Source organism: Myotis daubentonii, chromosome 14 (genome assembly GCF_963259705.1).
Source record: "Myotis daubentonii chromosome 14, mMyoDau2.1, whole genome shotgun sequence".
Lineage (NCBI taxonomy): Eukaryota > Metazoa > Chordata > Mammalia > Chiroptera > Vespertilionidae > Myotis > Myotis daubentonii.
The window spans coordinates 1,472,180-1,490,152 of record NC_081853.1 but is presented as its reverse complement, the minus strand read 5'-3'; the positions used below and the strand labels follow the sequence as shown (position 1 = coordinate 1,490,152).

General features: G+C 46.7%; 2 protein-coding genes across 2 annotated transcripts in view; one reads left to right on the top strand and one right to left on the bottom strand.

Moving 5' to 3' along the window:
* The first annotated feature begins 1,591 nt into the window (after positions 1–1,591).
* LOC132215108 (putative MAGE domain-containing protein MAGEA13P) lies at positions 1,592–2,733 on the top strand. Its single transcript, XM_059662888.1, has 2 exons — positions 1,592–1,771; positions 1,810–2,733. The coding sequence occupies exons 1-2, from the start codon at positions 1,592–1,594 to the stop codon at positions 2,683–2,685; spliced, it is 1,056 nt and encodes a 351-aa protein (XP_059518871.1). The 3' UTR covers positions 2,686–2,733.
* A 9,801-nt stretch (positions 2,734–12,534) lies between these two features.
* The window catches only part of SHQ1 (SHQ1, H/ACA ribonucleoprotein assembly factor), an 86,370-nt gene continuing 80,931 nt past the window's right edge, over positions 12,535–17,973 (bottom strand). The window contains 3 exon segments of the mRNA XM_059663396.1: positions 12,535–12,585; positions 12,588–12,635; positions 12,638–13,112. Coding sequence (XP_059519379.1) covers positions 12,535–12,585; positions 12,588–12,635; positions 12,638–13,112 — 574 coding nt within the window.

Here is a 17,973-nt window from a genome sequence, read left to right as displayed (position 1 = left end):
TTTGGTTTCACTTTTGAAGTAGTTGTTCAAAGCAGCAAACTCCGGCGTTAACCTATGCCGCCATCTTGGTTCTCCCCATCGGTCTGACTTTGAGCTGTTTTAAAATCCTCGAGGTGGAACCACGTTTGACAGAACCCAGGTTAAGGTGGGACTGGAGGAAAAAAATGGGTGGCTGGTTTTGATTTTGGCTTTTCAAATGGAATTGCTTTCTGAGAGTCTAAGAAAAAACCTATGCATATAAATGAGCTGAATTCATTCTGCGCCGATGATAAAGGGGCACATCCTCCCTCCAGTCCCATTCTGGGGTGTTCTTAGGTGACTAAGAATCTTTGTGGAGGTGTCCAAAATGCAGGAGCCCCATAAGGAAGTCCCAACTCAACTGTAATTAACTCACTGGCTCATCTAGGGGGCCACCATAAGGCTTGGTACCCACTACATAATATGTCTAAAAAATTTGCTCAGACTACAGATATCCAAAAATAAAAAAATTTACAAGCGAGTGCCAGGGTCCAACCCCAGCAGGTCCAGGGGTTCCCAAAGGTGTAGACGGAGTCGGCGAAGAAAGAATGACACGGAGACAGCATTCAGTTGATCAGCAGCCTAGCCAGGATCTCCAGCCAAGTTCTGGTCTGGATCTCCAGAGAGGTTCTGCTTAGGATCTCCAGCCAGGTTCTGTCCAGGTTCTCCAGGCAGGTCCAGTCACCAGGTTCTAGTCAGGCTCTCCTGCCAATCTCCGCAGTCAGGTTCAGTCCAGGATCCCCTGCCATGCTCTCTCGCCAGGCTCCGCCTCCAGGCTCCGAGGCCAGTCCCTGTCCAGGATCCTCCGGCATGCTCTCGCCAGCGAAGTTCTTCTGTCCCTAGAGAACGTTCTGTGTAGGTTCTGTGCCTAGGCTCTGTCTCTCTTGGTCCTGTCTTCCAAGCCCTGTGTCTGAAGTTCTGTCTTATAAGTTCTGTGTCTTGCTGTCTTGTTACATCTGTATTTATACCAGTTGATTTTAATCCTGTCAATTTCTATTCCAAAGGTTAGGGCGTTTCTTATCTCCATTCCAGGGAGTAAAGATTATGTAGCATGATTGTTTGTAGTGATTAACTACCCACCTGGCACTTAGTTAAGGAGTTTCATCCCCTCCCTGACTTCAGGGAAAAATTCCTACCTGGGGAAACAACCTTTCTCGGAGAGGTGACCTTGGTTAAAACACAGCGCCAAGAAGGTGAGCAAACATATTAAGAACAGTATGCCATATATGCCAGGTCCCTTGAAACAGCAAGGATGGACCGGCTCCCGGCAAGCGAGAACAGAACAGAATGAGCCCTATCCTGTTCTGAGCCTGCTTTCAGTCTGGGGATCCTTGGAGGTACTGCTTTCCGACTTTGACTTTTGGAGTCCCAGGGAGATAAGGCTTCAGGGAGATAACCAGAATCAGGTCAGCGAGGTGAGGAGTCCCAGACTCTGCCAGTCATCACGGAGCCTGAAGGAAGTGGAGCTCAGTGGCAGAGCTGTAACGTCAGATCAACAGAGGACAGAGTCCCCGGTGCTGCCAAGCGTTACGGTCTGTGGGTCCCACTTGGCCAGCTGTCCCCAACACAAGTCATGCCTCACAGTTGGAATAATGAGAGCTGCAACCTTAAGGAAGACCTTCAGGCCCCAAGAGAGGCACAGGGCCTGGTAGGTTTACAGGTTCCCATCGCTGAAGAGGAAGAAGCCACCAGTACCAACACCTCATTCTCCTCTCTCTCTCCTTTGACCCCTGGCACTCGAGGATTTGCCTGCCACTGGGATACTTAGTCTTTTTCAGAGTTTACAGATAATCTACTCCTCCTCCACTGCCAACAGTCACTCTATCAAGCCACCAAGAAGAGGATCCATGTACCTTGCAGACTCCACCAAATCCTGAGTCCTTGTTCACTGAAGTGCTAAAAAATAAGATGTATGACTTGGTGCGGTACCTGATTATCAAGTATGCTACAAAGGAGCCCATCACAAAGGCAGAAATGCTAGAGAGTGTCATCAGAGAGCACAAGGATCACTTCCCTGTGATCTTCAAGACAGCCTGTGAGTGCATGGAGATGGTCTTTGGCATTGAAGTGAAGGACGTGGACCCCCCCAGCCATTCCTACGTGCTCATTACATTACTAGGCCTCACCTATGATGGGATGCTGAGTGATGCCCAGGGCACGCCCAAGGCTGGCCTCCTGGTACTAATCTTGGGCATAATCTTCATGCACAGAAACCGTGCCTCAGAAGAGAGAATCTGGGAAGTGCTGAATATGATTGGGTTGCATGCTGGGAAGAATAATTTCCTCTATGGGGAGCCCAGGAAGCTCATCACTGAAGATCTCGTGCAGGAGAAGTACTTGGAATACCAGCAGGTGCCCAATAGTGATCCTCCACACGATGAGTTCCTGTGGGGTCCAAGAGCCCATGCTGAAACCACCAAGATGAAAGTCCTGAAATTTTTCACTAGGGTCACTGGGAATGACCCCACTGCTCTCCCACACTTGTATGAGGATGCACTGAGAGATGAGAGAGAGAAAGCCCAGGCTGAAGTTTCCTCGGATGATACTATTGCCACAGACGATAAAAGTTCAAGTGTCCTGTCCAGCAGCTTCTCCTGCCCTGAGGGAAGTTTGAAGCATACCATTCTTCACTCTCCATTTGAACACAGCAGCCAAAGTTCTAAGTAGTGGAGGACCTGGTGGATATGGAGGGAACACCTTAGTGTTCCTGTTCAATATAGGTGATTTGGAGATTTTATCTTTTTTTGTTTAAATTGTTTTTCCTTGTAATAAAAAGTTTAACTAGGAAAAAATAAATAAATAAAATTTACAAGCGTGCACAACCCACAGACACCACAGAATACCCTGCAAGGCCAGAAGCTCCCAACCCCAAGCCCTCATTTACTAGGAAGCCTTTACTTGCGAGTGCTTTACAGAAATGGGAAGATTTAACTAGAAAATATCAACTTAGAAATGGCCAAAGTGCAGTTGTCCTTGGGTACCTACATTAATATCTTGCATGCAGAAATTAGAAAAATGCCTGCCGGCTCTGAAATTAAACTGAATGAGTATATGGGAAACATATCTTGATTTGGAAATTAGAAGCTTCTAAGGAAAAGCACAGAAAAAAAAAATTCTTCTAAAAAAGATGAAAATAAGAAATGTTAGAGACTGTCTCAGAACTATTCTGAAGTTAATAAATGCCTACACCCCGTCCTCCCCCCTGTAGGAAGCATGCCTCTGACTTATCGTCATAGAAAAGAAACAGTAGTGGCCAGGCCATTACTGAAATCCCCCAGAGCAAACAGGGTGTGGGGTGGGGAGAGGGTATGAGCTGGCAGCACAGGTCCTAGGACAAAGGGAGGCTGAGCGCAAAGGGTCACAAAAGACCTCCGAGGATGGGAGACAGACATTCCAGGCCTAGGGAACACTTTCCCCAGAACAGCCCATTGAGAGAATGCTGAGGTTCTGGGAGCAGCCGTCCCCGAACCAGGGACAGGAGACACTGCCCTGCTCTGGCGTGTGTTTTCTAATGCAGGGCATTCTGTGATATCTGTGGGTTGTGCGTGCTTGTGAATACTGTATGTAAGTTTCTGTTGATGTTTGGTGTCTTTGTTGTTTGGATCAATCTGTTTACAGATGGGGCATGTCCAGCTTTGCTGGGAGCCCAGCTGCTGTGGGCAGGCTGAACTGCAGGAACTTTAAGGTCTCTTTGCTAGCTTAGCTTGCTCTTCGCCATTTTGCCGTTTTACGAACATAGGGAACTGTGGGGGGCTGTTTCTCTCTTCTCCATGTCCCGCATGGAAAAGGAAACAGTCCATTTGCTGAGTGGAGGAGCTGGGGATTAAGAAATTAAAGAAAGACCAAGACGTAGAAATAGATTTTAAGCGGGGCCAGGTGGGCGCCATCCTCTCTGATGGAGAGGCGGCAAAAAGCGGGCTGAGCCACACAGCAGGTTTATTTTAAAGGCCTAGATTTACATATCTAGTTCCGCCCCTGCCTGATTAACATGTCCAGCCTTATTGGGGAAGCATGTCCCCAGGGCGTGGCTCTGCCTATGCTCTGAGTTCAGCTGACAATAACTATAAGAAAATGCCTAGGTGCCTCCCAGGCGGCCCTCTACAGGAACCCTCTGTCTCTGTGCTGTGTGATCATTTTGCTGAGCTGGTTAAGGTTCTAAGGCTAATGTCCCAGTCCATCCTTTTGAGAGGACTCATGTATTTACTGTACGGTTGTTTTTTATGTTTGTTTACCAGCTCTGCAGTCTGTAGAAATGGTAAGGGGGTGGAGGGCACTCCCATTTTGTAAAGAATAAGCCTGCGAATTATCCGTTTTAAAAATAAAAAAAAAAATTGGGGGGTCAAGGGAATGCTTTGGGTAATAATTGGCTTTAAAATCTCACAGTTGTTAAGATTAGAATAAATAGATGTAACTAAAATGAAGGGTTTATGATAAAGCTTTTCAGTGATAATTATAAATACATTAATGATAAAAGTTCAGTCACTCAACAGGAGGTTGACTGCAGGAAGGGGCCAGTTGTCCTTAAAGGTAGAGCAGTTTAAAAATAAAAGAGTTGGAAGTTCCTCTCCTTGAGTTGGACTTGCCTGCCTGACTCCCCAACATTTCCAAACTGTCCAAAAAAAAACACACACACAAAAATAAAAATAAAAGAGTTAAAACCTCTGTTGGAAGATCCACGTGACTTAGCTGACCAGCTAGACCCATTTTGGCGCCCACAAGTGTATACGCAGACCGAGTTCATGTCTATTGTGGGAATACTATTCTCAGGAAAAGAAGGGGGAATGATTCGAAGGTCGGCTATGACTATCTGGGAAAGGGAGCACCTGGCTGACCTGGTGTGCTTCCAGCAGATGTGAAATTTCCTAAAACTGGAGCCCCAGTGGGACCTTAACAACGAGGCCCATAGGGGACATGGGAGATCTCAGGGAACTAATAATTAAAGGGATTAGGGAGCAGTTCCCTGGTCTCAGAACCTAAATAAAGCCTTCAATAATCAGCAAGGCAAAGAAGAAGGGCCTTCCGAATTTCCCCAAGACTAAAGATCAAATGAGAAAGCACTCTGGACCAGACCCCAGGGACCCATTGGGACAAGAAATATTAAAATTACATTTTGTCACCAATAGTTGGCCTGACATCTCAAGAAAACTATAAGAGTTAGAGAAGTGGAAGGACAAAAGTATAGAAGAGCTGTTAAAAAGAGGTTCAGAAGGTCTATGAATGCAGAGATGAGAGAGGCAGAAACAGAAAGCTGACATATGCTCACAACTGTAGAACAAGTAGCCCAGCAAAGGGCTGGCCCTGAGGGCCAGAAACAGAAGCCATAACAGTATGGGCATCCCCAAAGAGGGGGAGCATATGGTCACACAGAAAAAGGAAGGGACCCCTCACTGGGCCTTTAGAGCCCAAGGCCAGCATTCTCACCCCTCTTCCCAACGAACAGTTTCTTTACTTAACAGTCCTGATACTATCAGAAGCTGAATTCATTATCACCCAAACCTGAGCATGTTATCTCTAAGGAAAAGTGTGGCAGTTTTAAATCCAAGCAGCTGGAGGCCTGGAAACTGCAGTCCTAGAACAGGCTGCAGGGCCTGCTCCCTTTCCCCCTTCACCTTTTCTCTGGCCTCATATGCCTAATTGGTAACTTAAGAAGTTTGGAGCATTGCTGGGCTAAATAGGAAAAAATAATCCTATCTACTTATATAAAAACCATGGCTGGTGTTCATCATGTCCAGAACCGCTGCAACCAAGTGGAAGGAAGTCAGTCCTGCAGGGGTTGTCTTGGCAATGGCTGCACCCTCCCACAAGCTGTTTCCTGTAAGGGCGGGGTTTGAGGCAGGAACCAGCCATGGGAGCGTGGAGGCATATCTTTCTAAAGTGTGCCGTGCCAGCACGGCCAGGGGTGAACCCGAGTGGGGCGGCTGAAAGGCTTAGAACAGACAGGCAAGAGAATGAAAGCCGGGTCTCGGTGGGACACTGCTTCTCTGAGAGACAGCGACCATGCCCACAGCCATGTCTGTATTTTATAGCAGATGCTACAAGGCAAAGTAAGGGCGTGACCAAGATGTTTACAACATTCTCATGGGTTTCAATCCTACTCAACTACATGCACCTGAACTCTATCAAGCCCACATCACTCAGGCACGTGGGACCACGTGTTTGGACCATAGGTTCAAGCTTACAACTACAGCTGTTGGCTGTAATTGTGCTGGGAGGGCCCTGCCTTCCAAGCTGGGACTTGCATGTGGCAATGAGAGGACGGTGCCCTTTCATCAGTCCAAGGCTTGAACCTGTTCAAAACACTGTAGCGGCTCCCCACAATAAAGTTTTAATTCTGTTTCTTTGTTACTAATGTTGTGGCCCCACCCCATAACAAAGAAACAATTTCCGGAGGATGAGGCCCAGGAATCAGTATTTTTAAAAGATTCCCAGGTGATTCTAATGTGCAGCCAAGGTTGAGAACCACTGCTATAGATAATATTAAAAATATATCTAGCCCTAACCAGTTTGACTCAGTGGATAGAGCATCAGCCTGCAGACTGAAGGGTCCCAGGTTCAATTTCGGTCAAGGGCATGTACCTTGGTTGCAGGCACATCCCTCGTGGGGGGGTGTGCAGGAGGCAGCTGATCAATGTTTTGCTCTCATTGATGTTTCTAACTCTCTATCCCTCTCACTTCTTCTCTGTAAAAAATCAATAAAATATATTTAAAAAAGTATATATATATATCTAAACATGCAATTCTTTGTCTAAAAAATGAGCATGTTCAAAAATTAAATGAAGAAAATTTGGATATACCCAATGGAGATTTTCACACATATTTGAGTGATGATTCCATTGATTCCACAGATGATGCTGAAAAGGAAAATTTTGCCATCGAATTTCTTAATAGTATTACTCCTTCGTGTCATAAATTAAAATTGAAAGTGGGTGCAATCATCATGCTATTGAGAAATCTCAACAATAAATGGGGTCTTTGTAATGGTACCAGATTTATTATCAAAAGATTACAACCTAATGTTATGGAAGCTGAAGTATTAACAGGATCTGCAGAGGGAAAGGCTGTTCTGATTCCAAGAATTAACTTGTCCCCATCTGACACTGGCCTCCCATTTAAATTGATTTGACGACGGTTTCCCGTGATGCTAGCATTTGTGATGACTATTAATAAATCACAAGGACAAACTCTAGACAAAGTAGGCATATTCCTACCTGAACCCGTTTTTGCACATGGTCAGTTATATGTTGCTTTCCCTCGAGTTTGAAGAGCATGTGATGTTACAGTTAAAGTTCTAAGTACTTCATCACAAGGGAAATTAGTCAAGCACTCTGAAAGTGTTTTCACTCTTAATGTGGTGTACAGGGAGATATTAGAATAAGTTTAATCACTTTATCATTGTTTGCATCACTGTTGTTTTTATATCATGTTTTTGTTGTTTTCATATCATGTTTTTGTCGTTTTTATATCTTGCCTCTTGTTATATCCTTTTGTTATTGTTTATTAATAAATTTATTATTTTCATATACATTTTACTAATTTCCTTTCATCTCTCACACTTCTATTATAGCGAAAGGGCAAATAGCAATATTAAAATATCTCTGCTAATTAATTCCCCCCTTTAAAAAAAAAAATCAGCTGCCTCCTGCACACTCCCCACTGGGGATGTGCCCGCAACCAAGGTACATGCCCTTGACCGGAATCGAACCCAGGACCCCGCAGGCCGATGTTCTATCCACTGAGCCAAACCTGTTAGGGCAATTAATTCCCCTTTAATGTGCACAAATTTCATGCACTGGGCTACTAGTATAATAAAAACCTAATATGCAAATCCACCGAACAGCAGAACAACTGGTTGCTATGATGTGCACTGACCACCAGGGGGCAGACGCTCAATGCAGGAGCTGCTCCCAGCCTGAAGGCCCCAACCGACAGCGGCGGCAGGGCACAGGGCTGGTGAGTGGGCAGCACCAGGCCAGCCAAAGTGAAAAGGACTCTGACCTACTCTAACTTGCAGGCTTCTAAGCAGGTCAGATCTTTGAACTGAATGAAGATTTACAGACCTTCAAGGAATAACTGAATTCAAAAAGTACTGGCAAATAATCAGGATAAACAAAAATAATTATGGGACTAAATGAATTGAGAATGATTATTCTTATGACTCTCTTTAAAATATTGTTGATTTTTAAAATCTTTTGTTTCCCAAATGTAAGGGCTGATCTGTGGGGCGACTGGCGGGGCGATCGAGGGGCCCCTGAGAAAAGCCTTGAGCACGTTTTGACATGCTGTTGGTATTTCAGGAGCTTACACACGTGCCAAACGGAAGTCACCCCAACTAGACTGTTAAGACAAACTGGAATTTATATTGGGGTACAAACACTCCGCCTGCATAACCCAGAGTAAAAGTGTCACACCCTTTCTTGAAATAAAAATGCTACTGAGATTAATGCATATCATTTCCTCCCCAAAGAAAACTGGGTTATTGAATTCATTCAACAGATATTTATAGAGAGCACCAAGAACATGGGCATTGATGATTTAGCGGTAACAAACCACAACACAGACCCCACTCCCTATGAGCTAACACTCAAATGAGAAAATATTAATGGACATTTACATTTCCAATCAGGATGGAGTAACAGGGACCAGATTTACTCTCCCACCTGAAATAACCAAAAAAGAAAAACAGAAATAACACACAAACCAATGGACATCAGGCAACAAAAGATAGTGATCCTGTGGGGTGGAAAACAAACTTCGTGAGGCTCACCCACTGCCCCGAGGGACTGTCCAGGCTGCACAGGGAGGGGCAACCCAGGCAAAAGCCGTGGACTGGGGTGCAGGGGACAGAGGCGAGGGCGCAGGGAGAGCAAGGCAGCGGGAACTGGCAGGTCAGAGCACCGAGAGGAGACAGCTGCAGAGAGCTGTAGAGGGACCTCTCCTGATACTGGCCTGGTGTCAGGAGAGGTCCCTGCACACTGCAGAGGACACCTGCTGATGAGCATGCAATGAGGCTGGAACAGCACTGAGCACTTACACAGGTACCTGCTCCCACCAGATAGATGGGAAAATTCATAATTCATAGGGCATGGGAAACTCTTTCCTTAGTCCTGTGACATAGCTTGTCCCACACTGAGCCCTCTTCCAGGCCTGCCTATAAATTACAAAAGCAAGACCCATAAAGATCAAACTATTTCCAAGTAACTTAACTGCATCCCCAAACAAAAGTAAAGAACATTTGTAATACATACCCAGTACCCAATGAGATAGATTTCACAATGTCTGCATTCCAACAGAAAATTACAAGGCATGCAAAGATGACTCCTATTGAGCAATTGTATCCAGAATTTATAAAAAAATCTCTCAAAACTCAAAAATAAGAAAGCAACCCCAGCTTAAAAAAATTGGCAAGATAGGGAACCAGGATGGCGGCATAGGTAAACACCTGAATTTGCTGCCGCGCACAACCACATTAAAACTACAACTAAAAGACAAAATGAATATCATCCAGAATCATGAGAAGGCTGGCTGAGTGGAAATTCTACAACTAGAAGGAAAGAGAAAAGCGCGCTGAGTCTGGTAGGAGGTGCAGAGGTAGGGAAGTGTGGATGGAGGTACAGAGGCACGCGAAAGGGGCTGGCAGCTGGGTATGCTGCTGTCTTTTTCAACCAGGAGGGAGCTACAAGTTCCCAACTGCTCTGAACTCCAGTTATGGGTGAGAATTTGGGGACCCAGACTCATATGGAGAGAAACTGAACTGTCTGGCATCGGGCTGGAACATGAGGGCGGCTTTCTCGCAGAGGTGCTTGCAGCGTTCACTGTTCCTGCACGGGGCCACAGGACACAGAGATCCAGGGGCCTATCTGGGGCAGAGCCGACGGCAACCATTGCTGTTTGCACCGTCTGGTGATTCCCTGAGACCTCGCCCCACACAATTGACAACCCCACCCAAGCTCTGTGCAGAGGCTTTTGCATACTAATGGCCTGGCCTTTCTCCACCTAAAAACCTGTCAAACTGTAGCTGGGTCAGAGAACCTCAGAGCTTCCAAAAGAAGGCCTAAGGCTCACCAGCAGCCTGCATTGCTTCACAGCTGTGCCTCATCTGGGCACCTCCAAATCCCAAACAAAGAGGAAGAATCTGCAGATCTCTCTGTAGCTCCTGCTGGGTAGTCTCAGGCCATGGCTGACTTTGCACCTCCTTGGAGATCCAAGAGCCAGTCTATCCAGTGGTCAGAGTGAGACCATCCAGATTACAATGCTTCACATCCATAAGAGACACACTCAGGGGGCAGGCTCAGTGAGTGCCAAAGCCCCACTGAAGCATGGCCTACCCCATAAGGGTGTCTCCAGCACAGAAGTTCTCCCATTGTAGACACAATTGGTCCTCACAGCCAATTGACCTGGAGATCAATTCCTCCCAGTGATACCAACAGCAATCAAGGCTTAACTACAAGACTGTGCACACATTCCACAAAGGGGTGCACCAAGAGTGACCACCTCAGGTAATTAGGGAGGCTGAGCCACTGGGCCCTATAGGACACCTACCACACAAAGCCACTCTATCAACACAGGGAAGCAGCCAAAATGCGGAGACAAAGAAAAAGGTCACAAATGAAAGAAATGGAGGAAAGCAAACTACTGGATATAGAGTTCAAAACCACGGTTATAAGGCTACTCAAGAATCTTCTAGAAACCTCCGAGAAATATAGTGAGACCCTCAAGGATATGAAAAAGGACCAATTAGAAATTAAGCATACACTGACTCAAATAAATAATAATATACAGAGATCCAACAGCAGATTAGAGGATCCCAAGAATCAAGGCAAATACAAAGAAGTAAAAAACACCCAACCAGAAAAGCAAAAGGAAAAAAGAATCCAAAAATATGAAGATAGTGCAAGGAGCCTCTGGGACAACTTTAAGCATACCAACATCCAAATTATAGGGGTGCCAGAAGAGAGAGAGCAAGATATTGAAAACTTATTTGAAGAAATAATGACAGAAAACTTTCCCTACCTGGTGAAAGAAATAGACTTATAAGTCCAGGAAGCACAGAGAACCCCAAACAAAAGGAATCCAAAGAGGACCACACCAAGATACATCATAATTAAAATGCCAAGGGTAAAAGACAAAGAGAGAATCTTAAAAACAGCAAGAGAAAAACAGTTAGTTACCTACAAGGGAGTACCCATACGATTGTCAGCTGATTTCTCAACAGAAATTATGCAGGCCAGAAGGGAGTGGCAAGAAATATTCAAAGTGATGAATGCCAAGAACCTACAACCAAGATTACTCTACCCAGCAAAGCTATCATTCAGAATAGAAGGTCAGATAAAGAACTTCACAGATAAGAAAAAGCTAAAGGAGTCCATCACCACCAAACTAGGATTATATGAAATGCCAAAGGGTATTCTTTAAGAAGAGGAAGAAGAAAAAGGTAAAGATAAAAAATTATGAACAACAAAGTGACAACAAATATGTATCTATCAACAAGTGAATCTAAAAATCAAGTGAATAAAAAATCTGATGAACAGAATAAACTGGTGAATAGAATAGAATCAGGGGCAAGGAAAGGGAGCAGACTGACAATTCTCGGGGGGAAGGAAGTGTGGGGGTGTGGGAAGAGACTGGACAAAAAAACGTACACCTATGGACAAGGACAGTGTGTGGGGGGATAAGGGTAGGTGGTGGGGTAGGAACCAGGTGGAGGGGAGCTATGGGGGGGAAAAGGAACAACTGTAATAATCTGAACAATAAAGATTAGAAAAAAACTGGCAAGAGATTTGAACAGACATTTCACCAAAGATATGTGAATGACAAGTACACAATGAAAAAATGCTCAACATTGTAAGTCTTAAAATAGGCAAATTAAAACCACAATGAGATACAGCTGCATACCTACTAAAATGGTAAAATTTTAAAAAGCTGACCATACCAAGTAATGACAAGAATGTGAAAGAACTATAACTCTTATACACAGCTGGTGGGAACGTAAAATGGTATAGCCTCTTTGAAAAGCAGTTTAGCAGTTGTTTAAATTGTTCAACATACACTTACCATGACTGCTCAGTCATTCCACTCCCAAGAGAAATAAGCATATGTCCACACAAAAGCTTGCACAGAAATATTCATAACAGCTTTATTGGGAGAGCGGTGGGGTGGGCGCCAGGGCACCATGAGGACACTTGGAGCTGAGGTAAGTACAGTCTCTTAATCGCAAAGATGACTGATTTGGTGCATGTGTCAATGCCGATTGCATCGTACTCTTGAAGTGTGTGCAGCTTATTGCATGTCAAGTATATCTTGGGAAAGCTTTTGAAGATATTAATGGCTCCACATTCAAGGGATTCTGGCAGAACTATTGTTTTCCATCTTCAGATACCAATTATACTTTGGTAAAAGTACTTCAGAACTTTATTTTTAAAGTAGCAGGAAGGAAACTAAAAGTTATCAACACTGCTCATTAAAAAACTATGTTGTATACTTTAAGAAAAAGTGCACGTAAAAATGAAGAATTCTCAGTCAGTAACTAAAACCACACCTGCCATCATTCTCACCCACAAATGGAACCCTCACCGCCCGTCCCCGGGAGGGCGCCGTCTGCCTGTGCCCTGCGGGGCCCAGGAGTGGGACCCTCGGGCGCTGAGAGCTGCACCACCGTCTCCAGTTGCTCCCCAAGCTCCTCTATCAGAGGCCTGGCTCCCCCAGGGGCCCGCGCTGAGGCCAGTAGCTCTCCCCGACAGGCATCAGCCCTCGGGACAGCCAAGCGTCCGCACAGCCCGTGGCCATCAACACGCAGGGCGCGGCTTTCGTCAAGAACGCGGCCTTGCAAGGACCGTCCTCTCCCGGCTCCCCTGCCTGCGAGCCCCTCTGGCTCTGAGTCTGGGTCTGCGGTCCCGGCTGAGGTGCTGCTGTCGGAGTCCTCGGAGCCACTGGCCTCAGAACTGGAGGGTGGTGTTGGCCTGGACGCGGGGCGGGCTGCTTCTTCCTCACAGACGAGCAGTGCAGCTGCCTCCAGTTCATTCACTTCCAACCCCAGCTGGGCCTTTGTCAGGGGGGCTTCCTTCAAGGCTTCTGCAAGAGCTGCCAACCTTGTGGACCTTGGAAACCATGGAAGAAGAAACAGTCAGATAGTCATTACCTGGCCTGTGGGCACAAGGAGCCATGCTTAAAGCAATGACGCCCTAGAGCTGATGCACCCCTCCCCTGACACCAGGACACGCGCCCAGCAGATCAAAGCCCTCACTGATACGGAGCCGGTCACGCACGACCGGGAGCCCGCGAGCCTTCCTTTATGATCTCAGGATGAGGAAGGGCCTTGTAGCCAAGACTCAAAATCCAGAAGCCACAAAAGCAAAGCAAAAATGGGCAACTTCAACTAACAGAGACCAGCAACGTCTGTAGCAAAACACTAAAGCCATCGCCACTGAAGTCCAAGGCTGTGTGCAAATTGAGAGAAGTACCCGCAGCTCCTATCACAGCACAGGCCCCAATGTCCACAACCCACCAGGGACACGGATAAAAGATGTCAGCAGGCAACTCTCACCGAAGGGAACACAAATCCTCTTGAACATATCAAAAGGTATTTAACTTCAGTCAAATAAGCAAAATACAAATTGAAGTCACACAGATAGTGTTTTTACTTATCAAACTGCAAAAATCCAAGCATTTGATAACCCTGCCCAGGCTGTGGGGGAAGGTGCCACCATTCGCTGGTGGTAAGAGAGGAAACAGGCACAGCCCCACAGGGAGCACTTGGCAATAGCTTTCAAAATGGGAAATGTCCATACTCCTGACCCAGCAAAACTGTTTTGGAAATTAAACACATGTGCTACACAACACAGGCCTGAGGTTTTTACTGCACCATTGCGTTTAGTGCCTCAAATGGGAAACAACCAAATGTCCATGAATCCGGGACCAGCGACTAATCCTGGCACATCCATACCAAGGATGTAAGTCTATAGCTGCATAAAAAATAAAGCATTCCATGGGCTAACCAAGACCCATTGTTTATTTTTAAGTCTTTGTGAACATAATACCTATTCAAAAGTTTCAAATGTACAACAAAGAAAAAAAGCAATATTAGAGAGCAGCATAGACTGCTTTTTATTTTTTTTTATAAAAAAAAGTTTCATGATATTTCAGAAAATATTTTTCTAAATCTGTCACATTCTGTTATACCGAGTAAATAAACTTTTCATTAACTTGGAAGTACTGAGTTTTTTGTTTTTGCAAGAAGCAACACAAAACATATTGCAGTTCTCCAAACATGGTCTTCATTGCTCTACAGAGGAATCTGATGTGACTACTGCGCAAAGGGGCAGCAAGTGAAGAGGTCATGGCTCTGCTTCCCTAACTTCAAAGGTTAAATAAGTGTAGTCTGTCCCATATTTTGAGCATGAGGCTTCATTTTTTTTTCTTTTTTAAAATTTATTTTATTGATGTTTTACAGAGAGGAAGGGAGAGGAATAGAGAGTTAGAAACATCCATGAGAGAGAAACATGGATCAGCTGCCTCCTGCACACCCCTACGGGGGCTGTGCCCACAACCAAGGTACATGCCCTTGACCGGAATCGAACCTGGGACCCTTTAGTCCACAGGCTGACGCTCTATCCACTGAGCCAAACCGGTTAGGGCAAGGCTTCATTTCAATAGAGCTGAAGAGAATGGAACCTGCAGGGGGAGCCACTGAACAAGGTGGTAATTTTCATCTACACGCCAACATATATTTGAGACACTTTTGTTTCAAAATATTTAGCATAATAATGAGTTTGTGCAGCATAGCTTCCCCTGCCCTGCCTCTCCAGTGTAACCACAAACAGAAGCTCCACTATAAGGTGTCTGTGTCCCAGGGAGGGGAGGGGGTACAGTGGGGAGGACGAGATAAGGGCAATAGCCATCACTGATGGGCAACTCCCTCCTACGTGGGGACAACCCTGTTTCAGTGCTGGACTTTCCAGAGCTGAGGAAAGGGACGGTGCTCAGGGTAAAGCGGAGACGAGGTGAGATCGGCAGAGTCAGTAATTCCCTAAAGGGCTAGAAGCCTGGCATGCCGTCTGGCCAGTGGCGGCAGCTTCAAGCATACTGATGGAGTAGGACGGCTGTAATATAATGTGCATCCATGTTCAGGACCGTTGTTGTTGATGTCCACCATACGTGTACACTGAAACTTCACTTCCAGTGGTGAAGGGCTCAGCCTGAGCATGAGCTGGGACATCTCTCCCCCGAGGCCCTATCAGCCTGAGAACCGGCCACAGCCTCTCTCTTGCTGAGGGAGGTCCTGTCCGCACGACACAGCTTTACAAAATAGAGAGCAATAACCTTGGGGAAAAAAACTATGTCTCTTATTAAGCTGTGATATTAGAAATAAATATTTTCAAATAAATGCTTTTCTTCAGTAAATGTGAGAATATACATATCCCATTTTTAATAGTCAGGACAAATACCTTCCACAATACATGAAGAATGTGTTTCACAAACATCACTGCACAGCCCCACGAAGAAGTTTCAGTTTTATTCCCACACTAGTGGCCGGTGCACGGATTCGTGCACACTGAAAATAAAACAATTATGGCCCAGCTCCCCGGTGCTGAGGTGACCCCCACTGCTGCCGCTGGTTGCCATCTGCAGGGCAATCGGTTGGGGCCAGGCCACCCACCTGGCTCCCTCAGCAACTGGGAGCTGGCCCCGCTCCCCCCTGCTGGTCACCAATTGCCCCACGGATCAGCCCCCACTCGCACCCACCTTAGCTTGGCACCGCCCACTCACCTGCTCCACCATCCCATCACAGTCCCACTGTCATGGGGGCCCATTGGAGCCAGCAGCGCCTTCACTGCTGCCCACTGCCAGCACCGGGTCACCAACGCCCACCATGTCCTGGGCCACTCTCTGGTGGTCAGCGCACGTCATAGTGAGCGGTCGAACGACCGGCCAAAGGGACAATTTGCGCATCAGGCTTTTATTATGTATGACTACAGATGATACAGAAGCCGAAGGTCTGAGCCCTGCTGGCCTTCCCAGCCACAAGGGTGCAGCGCCAAAGGCTGCGCAGTGCTCCTCCCGCCCCCGTGGGTGTCCAGGCCTGAAGAGTTTCACCTCTGAGGACCTCCTTCCTTCCTCCCTTCCCAATTGGAGCTCGATTCCACATCCCCAAATAAGCCAATTCTGATTGGCACAGCCCAGAATTCTCCAAAGAAGCTATGACTGATATCCCTCACTGAGCAATCTCAGAGTTGATTCCAAGTCTGCCACTCCTTGAAGTATATACACCTAAGCTTTAACTACAGAGGTTTAGAATAAGAGAAAAGTGCTGAGTTATTTTGGTGGATATTAGTAAACACTACAGTAGATAAGTCAATTCAAGTTGAAACTACTTTGATCGTTGTTATTATCCTATCTAATAATAGAGAAACATGGTAATTAACCGTAACTTCACGACCCTTCCCATTGGCTAATCAGCAAGATATGCAAATTAATTGCCAACCAAGATGGCGGCCAGCAGCCAGGCAGCTGAAGCAAACAGGAGGCTTGCTTGCTCCAGTGATGGAGGAAGCCAACATTCCCTGCCTGCCACTGCCGGCCTCTGAGCTTGCACTCTAAGAAACAATGTTGCAAATATAGATGCTAAACAAACCCCAGAAACCTGCTTTCAGCCGTCAGAGCTGGAGCGAGCAGGACCACAACAGTGTTACAATTATAGAACCCAAACAAACCCAGATACCTGCTTTCAGCAGCCGAGGTCTCAGAGCTGGAGCCGAGCCTCAGAGCTAAAGCCGTTCTCAGCTCCAGTGATAAGCATAAAAGGTAAATAAATCCCAGAATAAAAAAAAAAAAGGAAAAAAGGAGAGGTTGGAAGCTTCAGTCACCCGCCAGCCTGAAAACAGCCCTCAGCCCCTCACCCAGACTGGTCAGGCACCCCAGTGGGGACCCCCACCCTGAAGGGTGTGTGACCAGCTGCAAACAGCCATCATCCCCTCAGCCAGGCTGGCCAGGCACCCAAGTGGGACCCCCACCCTGAAGAGGGTGTGACCAGCTGCAAACAGCCATCATCTCCTCACCCAGGCTGGCCAGGCACCCAAGCGGGACCCCCACCCTGATCCAGGACACCCTTCAGGGCAAACCAGCCGGCACCCACCCATGCACCAGGCCTCTATCCTATATAGTAAAAGGGTAATACGAAAACTGACCCTAACAGCAGAAAGACTGGGAATGACTGGTCACTATGACACACACTGACCATCAGGGAGCAGATGCTCAATGCAGGAGCTGCCCCCTGGTGGTCAGTGAGCTCCCACATGGGGGAGCTCTGCTCAGCCACAAGCCAGGCTGATGGCTGCCAGTACAGCAGTGGTGGTGGGAGCCTCTCCTGCCTCTTCAGCAGCGCTAAGGATGTCCGACTGCAGTTTAGGCCTGCTCCCCGCTGGCAAGTGGACATCCCCCGAGGGCTGCTGGGCTTCCAGAGGGATGTCTGATTGCCATCTTAGGCCCAATCCCCGGGGGAGCCGGCCTAAGCCAGCAGGTGGTCATCCCCTGAGGGGTCCCAGACTGCGAGAGCGCACAGGCCGGGCTGAGGGTCCCCCTTCCCGCTCTGAGTGCACAAATTTTTGTGCACTGGGCCTCTAGTCTATTATAAAAAAGTTTTATCTGTCATTTACAACAGTATACATTTGGAATTTCAAAGTCCCTCATCTGTAATCCTGGCTCTTTTCAACAAACATACCCCTCACATGTTGGGATTAAAAAGAGTCAACTCGTCCCAGCTGGTTTGGTTCAGTGATTGGAGTACTGGCCTGTGGACTGAAGGGTCCCAGGTTTGATTACAGTCAAGGGCATGTACCTCAGTTGCAGGCTCAATCCCTGGCCAGGGCGTGCACAGGAGGCAAACCAATCCACGTGTCTCTTTCACATGGATGTTTTTGTCTCTCCTCCTCCCTTCCTCTCTCACTAAAACTCAATGGAGGA